At 54.5% G+C, this 8,028-nt stretch overlaps 1 protein-coding gene across 1 annotated transcript; it reads right to left on the bottom strand.

Moving 5' to 3' along the window:
* Window positions 1-4,333: 4,333 nt before the first annotated feature.
* Window positions 4,334-7,810, bottom strand: ATP5MG (ATP synthase membrane subunit g). Its single transcript, XM_032230011.1, has 3 exons — window positions 7,674-7,810; window positions 4,871-5,031; window positions 4,334-4,498 (listed from the first exon to the last, which is right to left on the bottom strand). Exons 1-3 carry the CDS (start codon window positions 7,735-7,737, stop codon window positions 4,400-4,402), a joined length of 324 nt encoding a protein of 107 aa, XP_032085902.1. The 5' UTR covers window positions 7,738-7,810; the 3' UTR covers window positions 4,334-4,399.
* Between the last annotated feature and the right edge of the window lie 218 nt (window positions 7,811-8,028).

Consider the following 8,028-nt stretch of genomic DNA (forward strand, 5'->3'; position numbering starts at 1 on the left):
AGACATATGAAGATAAACCACATTTACCTAACTTTCAAAAGACACATAACTTAGGAAACAAAAAGAGTACAACGCAACTTCTAAAACTACGATATATAAACAAGGTGCAAACCTCACATTCACTAGCACTGATGTTACCTAGTTGAGCAATGAACCATCTGAAAGAAAACAAACAGATTCAGAGAGGACGTTCAGACCTTTACCCACAACACTGGTTTCCTCAAATGATTTATATCTGCAAATAGGATGTTTTTACTATGTATGCCTGAAATTTTGTGGAATTAGAGCAGTGAAAATATTCCTACATAAAACATGTTTTGTTCCCCAGCTCTGCCTCCTTCTCTCCTTCTAGTAAATCATGACCAAGAGGTACACCTATAAGACTCCTGATGAATAATACAGCGGACTGTTTAAGACCATTTAATGACAATGACAGAACACGGGGAGGTGTGGTTCAGGCAGGGGCTCGAATGACTCACAGTAAGTGCACTATTTCTCATTCTGACTGGTCATGCAGCAAAGAATTAAATGAGCCTCAGTCCACTGTCCTGAACATCCAAGAACAAGGACTGCACAAATATAAGTTTTAAAATGATTGTCCTCTTTGGCATGTACTTTGGCAAAGCACATTCATATTATGTAGCATTAAAACAGTGAGAAAACATATAAATACTTTGAAGGAAATTGAACAAAAAGTCTGACTTTGAAAATCTATACAATTTCAATTGGTGAGAAGAAGCACTATGCTGAAAGTGCAGGTGTGGGAGTAGCACGTGCCGCAATCATCTGCATCAAATGCTTCGGTCATTGGATAAAAAAGCATCAGGGAAGAGGAAAGGAGGATCCTTAGCCTGGAAGTCATGGGGGGGGCGGCGGGGGCTACGTAGCTTTTTAGCCAGCACAGAGCCTGGCTGGGAGCCTTGAAATCTCCTTTTGGAAGGATGAAGTTTTTCAAAGGCGGACACGGGTAATGCGGGGGGGGGGGGGTCTGATTGACGGGCTACCCGGGAAAACCCAGCACTGAACGCGGGGAAAAGGGAGGCAGCAGCGCTCAATGTTTATTGCCGGTGGTGCCAAACTCCCCGTGGAAGGAGGGAGGCCCGGGGGCTCCAGGGGGCTCCCCTCTTCCTGCAGGCACCAGGCGGGGCCCTCGGGGGAAGGGAGGCACGGGGGGAGGCTGTCACTCCGGCCTCCAGCGCAGAGCAGCCTTTTCCTCCCCGTTTGGATGGGCGAAAGCCCCGCCCGCCTGGCTTCAGGGCCGCCCCCGGCAAACACGCCGCCCAGAGGGGAGCGGAGTCGCCCGGCCGCCGCCGCCTTTCGCGGCTTGGCCCGCGCGCGAGAGAGCGGGGCCCTTCAAGCGGGACGGCCGGAAAGCCGAGAGGCTGCGCCGCAACTCTCCCTCCGGGCATCCACCGGCAGCCGCCCAGCTGCCCCCGCCTCCTCCCGCCACACGTGCGGCCGCGCGGGAAGGGAGCGAGCTCGGCTGGCGGCGCCTCCGAGCAGCAGCAGGAGGAGGAGGAGGAGGCGCGTGGCCGCTCGTTCCCGCGGCGGCGGCGGCGGCGCAGGCGAGGAGGGGGCGTGCCCCTTCCCCTTCTCCGTGCCGGGGACGCGGCGGGTCGGCACGAGGGCGGCCCCCGGCCGAGGAAAGCGGCCCCTCCCCCCCGCCCGCCCACCCGCCCCCCCGCCGGCCTCACCTCTCCGCTGGCCGCCTCGGCCCCGCAGGCCGCCCGGAACCGGCGCAAGTTGATGCCGATGGCGGCCGAGACCTGGAGCGCCGCGTCGAAGCCGGGCGCCACCCCCGCGCTGGCCGGGAGCGGGGCGGCGGGCTGCGGCGAGGGGGCGGCGGCCGAGGAGGGGCCGCCCGCCCCGCCCCCTCCGCTGCCGCCGCCGCCGCTTCCCGCCAGAGCCGCCGCCGCCGCCGCTCCTCCTCCGCCGCCGCCGCCGCCCGCCGCCCGCTCCTCGGGGGAGTCCCCGCGCACGCAGCGCAGGGCCGGGACGCGCGCGCGGCAGCCCCCCAGCCCGCGGCGACCCCAACCGCCGCTGCCGGGCCGGGCCGGGAAGCGCCACCGACCGCTGTGCGCCATCTTTCCTGCGAGGCGAAGCGCCAGAGAGCGGGGCCGGGCCGCGCCCGGGAACCTGCCTGCCGCACAACCCGCCCCTAGGGGCGCTGCACGCGCGCGCCGCCCATCCAGGTTCCCGGGCCCCGCCGAGGCGCCGCCCCGCGCGCTGCCTGAGCTAGAAGGCGCCGCCCGCGGCCCGGCATAACCGCGGCGCCCATCCAGGGTCCGGGGCCCGCTCGCCGCCGCCCCGCCAGCGGCATGGCGCAAGCGCTCGCCCTGGCGGCCGGCAGAAGCGGCCCCGCATGCTCGGCGCGGGGCCTCCGGGAGGGCGGGGCGGGGGTCGCTGCTGCTGCCGCCGCTGCTGCTGCTGTGCTGCCCCCTTGCGAGGATGCCCGGCACGGGCGGGGAGGCGGCCGGACCCGGGTCGGGAGCAGATGCGGGCGCGCCCGTTCCCACGCCTGCGGCCGCGGCTACCACGAGGCCGGTCAGCTGCGCTCGCCGCCTCCTTAGCCAGCCGACCCTGCCCGGCGTCGTGCACGGGGTGTCCGGCCGCCCCCACCGCCGCGGTTCGGTCGAAGCCCCCGAGCGGGTCAGCGGGTGCTCCCGCCGCGTCGCTGTCCCGGGAGAGGACTGCGCTCGCCCCGGAGGCGGCTTCGGTCAAGGTGCCGTACCTCCGCCCGCTTCTCTGCTCCGCCGGCCCAGCCCGCTCCACCGCCAGGCTTCCGCGCCGAGCCCGTCGCCGCCGCCGCTGCCAGGCTGGCTGCCTTCCGCTCCTCCGCAGCTGTTGCTTCCTGGCGGCCGGAGGGAGCTGCCCGCCGCCGCCGCCGCCGCCGCCGTCCCTTCTGGGTGGGCTCGGGGCCTGGCAGCCCGAGTTCAGCTCCCTCCAGGCATCGCGGTGCCTGCTGGGAGGCTGAGCAGCTGTGCTGGAAGTCGGCTGCCCTGGCGAGGGGAACGGCTCGCCGCGCTTCCCTGCCGGCCAACCTGTGCGAAGGTGGGCCGGTGCCCAGGAGGAGGAGGAGGAGGCGGGCTTTCTGCTGGGACGGCAGCGAGGGTGGCCCTCCGGCCGGGCTGAAGCTCCCAGCACCCCCGGCTGCTCTGGCCCTCCGAGGTGGGGAGCGGATGGGCGCTCTGCCGTCTCCTTGCGCCCCGGCGGCTCTTCCCCAGCACCTGCACCGAGGTCCCGTCCCAGCAGCCCCTCAGGCGGTGGCAGGGGGGGCAATTGAGGGGAGAATGGACGTCTCCCCCCATGAAAAGGGCAGATAAAGATTTCTGACAGCATAAAGATAATTAAGACGGGTTTATTAGAAATTATAATAACGCTGATTCAGCTTCCTTGGAATCAAATCTGAAAGCTACCCTGGTTAAGTTAGCAGGAGGTTGTGTAGCCCCACAGTATTAGGAAACCTGATTGAAGCAGTTCTTTTGTGGGCATGGAAAAGGGGTTCACCAAGGTACAAAACGTCAGGATTTCACTCAATGAACAGAGGGACAAATCTTTCCTGCGTTTTGTGTGAATGTGGGCAGTAGGTCCTTTTGGCTAAGAAGGCAGATCAATTTTCTAACCGCTGTCAGAAGCAGTTTATACAGTGGCAGAAGCCTGCTAAAATTCCAAACCCATTGAAGCCAATTCTAAGCTTCCTTTTAACACCTAAACTGCTTCCTGTAAAATCGTAGGAGAAAAAGCAGCTTTTTCTGCCCTTATAACTACATAAGAAACCAAACAAACTTCTGCAGAGTTGAAAGTATTTGAAATGGTGGAGAGAGAGAGAGAGAGAGAGTAGTGCCATTAAAAAATGAAATTAGGATTTTTTTCTGTCGTTAAATAGTGATGTTATCCAGTCAACCGTCTCTGAATCTTGGCAATTCTATGGGCCAGGTCACCCCATACGTCCCAATCTTCACTACTTGAGTTGTTCTATGTTCTGACTGGTGTCAGCTTTGAGGGCATTAAATACTATCTTTGAGAAAAACAAATGAAGGTTATCCTTGACTATCTCTCCTTATAATTGCTACTTGAGATTTAGAGTGAATTCTATCTATTTATGGTAGCATTTCCTGGTACAACAGGAACCTACCAAGACTAATCTGTCTCATTCATTTCTGGCAGCTGTAAGGTTTCTTCAAAGCATTTATGGAAGAATATAAATACACGGGGAGGGGGGAAATAAGAAGAAAAGGGTTGGAGGTTGGCTGTCAGGTTGCCCAACCTTTACATTCTATGATTCTGTGACCATTTGATTCGGCCACAATGTAAACATGACTTGCAGACAGAGTTTAAATCTCAGTGACATAGTTTAATGTTATCAAGACACTACTAGGAATCAAAAGAAGAAGCTTCTTCAGACATTATATCCAATCAGGCCACGTTTGCCTATGATCTCTCCAATGTAAAACCACATCAGTACTTCAGTAGCCACCAAGCCATTCCTCAAAGCTTCCTGAAAGGAAAATAAAAATATTTTTAAAAAATGATTATTACTGTGGTAGCAATCGCCCCACCCATTCTTGATAATTCCTGTGAAGTACAAGCAACATCAAGGTCTTCGGTTATTATAACTTACATTTAAATTATGAGATATTTAGACTTTAATTTATTCAAATTAATATAGCCACTATTCCTCCCTCCCTCTCCCTCACACACACACACACAGAGAAAGTTTCCATTCTCTCTAGCTCTATGAAGGGACTTGCTGGAATTAATCTCAGACACTGCAGGAACAGAGCTATCTCAGCCTCTCGGGAAATCAGAAGTCTGAAAGCACCTTTCCCAACAAAGCTTCCGTAAGCTACGACTGCTGGCAAATACTTGCTTTGACTGTGAGTTGTGCAAAGCGCCCAGTCTGGTAGCTCTTCAGCAATGTCTTCAGGCTCTCAATTGCCTTGGGAATTTCAGCAGGAGTTGGAGGGACCAGCTCAACTTTGGCATAGTACAAGAAAGTGTTCAGCCGAGGCCTTGAATAGGTTGCAGCAGCTAGAAAAGAGAGCAAGAGCAAGGTAAGATGAAGAGCAAACGACAAATGCTGAAACAAGTTTTTTCTAGCTCTGTGGTGATATTTTGCTTGGCCTTTGTGGTATAATATTTGCAGTAAGAGGTTGTCTCTAGCCAAGTCAGGTGATGAATACAGTAGTTGGTTCATAGGACAGATTCTTTTGGGAGCTTCTAATGTTAAATAGAAAAGCATCTGTCAGTTGCAACAGATCACAAAAAGCTAACAGCACTGCTTGGTTCTATTCTGGCTCCTTATTCTCCAATAAGAGAATCTGGTTTTCCAGGTAACTATGGAAAGCCAACACGAAGCTGCCAGAATGCAATCAGGAAAGAAACGTGTTTAAATCTTGAGGACCATCCTAGGGCACTGAAGGAACTTACTGATGGTCTGACAAGCTTTAAATGAAATTTTGGAGAATGGTAAAAGTCTACAGAACGGTGGGACAAATGTTCTGTCATTAAACAGAAATGGGGGAGGGGGAAGGTGGATGATCCAGGGAACTTCAAATCAGTCAGTTTTGATGTCAGTGCTTGGCAATATTTTAGAGCATAAAGTGATGAATCTCCAAGCAACGATAAATACAATAGTTGAATCTATTGTTAAAGTTGAAAAGACAATAATGCCAGACTAAATTTAATTCATTAAAAAAATAACAATATACATTGTTCAAATGTTCCAGATGTAATTTGATTTCAGCACAGCAATTAATAAAAGTATCCTATGGCATTTTGATTAGCAAGCTAATTAAACTGGGCTCGATGCCATAATATTTGGTAGTAACATGCTAACTTGAAATTCTATTCAAAATGAGCTATTAAGTGGTTACTTGTCAAAATGAAATAATATAATCAATAAAGCATAAAAAGCCCCAATATTCTTCATTAAGAATGCAGATGGCTAAAAGTTGATCAGACTAATTAATACATTAAAAGACTAATAAAATTCAAAATGATTTGATAATTTTATTATGAGCCCATTTCATAAACTATGAAATTCTACGCTTAAATCAACATCAAATCCACAAGTGCAGGATGGCGATTATTTGGCTCAATAACATGCTCATAAAAAAGATTAAAATAGTAGATTACAAATGGAATATGAATGGTGTGACATATCTGCAAAAAAAAAATGCAATCTTTAGTCTGCATGGTGCTAAGATTACTGAATTGAGAATTTTACTTTACAGCATACTAGATTAGTCAGGGAGCACATGGAATATTGTGGCCAATTCTGGACATCACGGTTTAGAAAGCATTGAGAGAAATTACAATATACTCAGAGAAGAATAGCAAGGATGATCAGATGACTATAAAATCCTTTGAGGATATATGGAAGGAATTTGGATCATTTAGCTTGAGGAAGCAAGAGCAAGGTTTAAATGTCTGATATCAAACAGAAGGATCAAGATCTTTATTATCCCATCAGGCAGGAAGCATAATTAAAAAGGGGGGGGGGAGATTCGGAGTAAACATTAAAGGAAACCCTACTTACACCAGCTAAACCCAGGCATTAATCACTCAGAATAGTGGTGGGCTTCTTGTCACTGGATCTAGAATTCTAGAATTGGAAGCAATCCTTAGACCATCCAGACAACAGCTGGATGGTCCCAACTTGGCCTGAAACATTTCAATGATGGAGTCCCTTCAATTCCAGGCGGCAGACTGGTCCTCTGCCTAATATTCTTTCTCATTTGAAATTTGCATCTCTCTCTGCGAAACTTCCAGCTATTGGTTCTTGTCCAGTTTTCAGGCACTACAAAGGATATGTCACCGTCTTTCTGAGGCAGCCCTTCAAGTTAGGAGCCAGTGTGGCATCGGCAGAGCCATGGGTGGGGCAGGAGCAGCCCTCTAGCACAGTGCCAGTTTCTATTGGGAGAATTAACTGCCCAGCCTTGGGCCAAACTGACTGAGTACCATTAAATCCTTCATTTAGCTTCCAGGTTCCCTACCATGCTTGTTGCTCTCCTCCATACTCTCCCCAATTTCTCAGCATCCTTAACATTGGTAGTACTGAAGTTAACCACTGAAGATAGGCCAGCGCTGAACAAACGCTCAGCCCGGTGCCCGAGGTGATGCCCATTGTAGCCCCCCAGTCAAGTGATGAAAGACACGGCAGCCCCCCCCCCCCCCCCATCCCTGCCCTTTTGGCCCCTCCCCAGCTGACCTTTACGGTCCACTTGCTCCCACGTGCAGCTCGGCCCAGTTCTTCGCAAGGCCGCCTTCCGCCAACGGGAGGGCAAGGGGAAGGGCCCAGGCGGAAGCGCGAGGGGCCCGTGAAGGGCCGGGGGCGGAGGGGAAGGCCGAGAGTCCGTGCTGCCATTAGGCACACAGGCATTCTGGGGAGGGAGGCAGTTGAGGGGCTGGAGAGGCTCTAGGCTCCCGTCTACCAAGCACCGCGGAGGGCTCCCTCCTCTAAGCCAGCAGGCCCACGGCGGGGCTCCCGGTCTCAAGGAGGCGGCCAAGGTCAGCTTTAGCCCGGCGCCGCGCCAGGCAGAAGGGGAGAAGGGTTGGGCGCCGGCACAATGGCTGCGCTCCTCTCCCCGCCTCAGCCGCCGCCGAGCAGCGCCGCCTCCACTGGGACGAGCCCCCCCCCCCCGTCCTCCCCCCCCCCCGCGGCCCCTCACCGGAGAGCAGCTGCGGCCCTTTGGCGGAGACGGCCCGGAGGAGCTTCTGCGCGGCCTGCGCCATGGCGGAACCAGACGGAGCCGGGAGGAGGCGCTGAAGGTCAGAGCCCGCCGCACTGCCGGGCCACGCCCCTCGCTCGCCCTCCGCCAGTGGGCGGGGCCTCCGGCGGAAGCGGACCTAGTGGGCCGGCCTGGCCTCTGATGCGGCCATGGAAAGGCAGGTGGGCGGGGCCGGGAGGGCCGCTCCTCCTCCCCCTCCCCTTCGGAGGCCGGGCAGGCCGGGCCCGCAGGGTGGTTTCCGAAGGCGCGCAGGCTCCCCGCGGTCGGGAGACGTTGGGCGGCGTTCAGGCGGAAA

This window comes from Thamnophis elegans, chromosome 13, assembly GCF_009769535.1.
Source record: "Thamnophis elegans isolate rThaEle1 chromosome 13, rThaEle1.pri, whole genome shotgun sequence".
NCBI classification, from domain to species: Eukaryota; Metazoa; Chordata; class Lepidosauria; order Squamata; family Colubridae; genus Thamnophis; species Thamnophis elegans.

Excerpts from the sequence above, each read along its gene's own strand:
- ATP5MG (XM_032230011.1), bottom strand. The coding sequence starts at position 7,737 with ATGGCGCAGGCCGCGCAGAAGCTCCTCCGGGCCGTCTCCGCCAAAGGG. Across the intron at positions 5,032-7,673 it reads AGGGCCGCAGCTGCTCTCCG|CTGCTGCAACCTATTCAAGG; the intron begins GTGAGGGGCCGC and ends TCTCTTTTCTAG. Across the intron at positions 4,499-4,870 it reads TTGCACAACTCACAGTCAAA|GAAGCTTTGAGGAATGGCTT; the intron begins GCAAGTATTTGC and ends TTTTCCTTTCAG.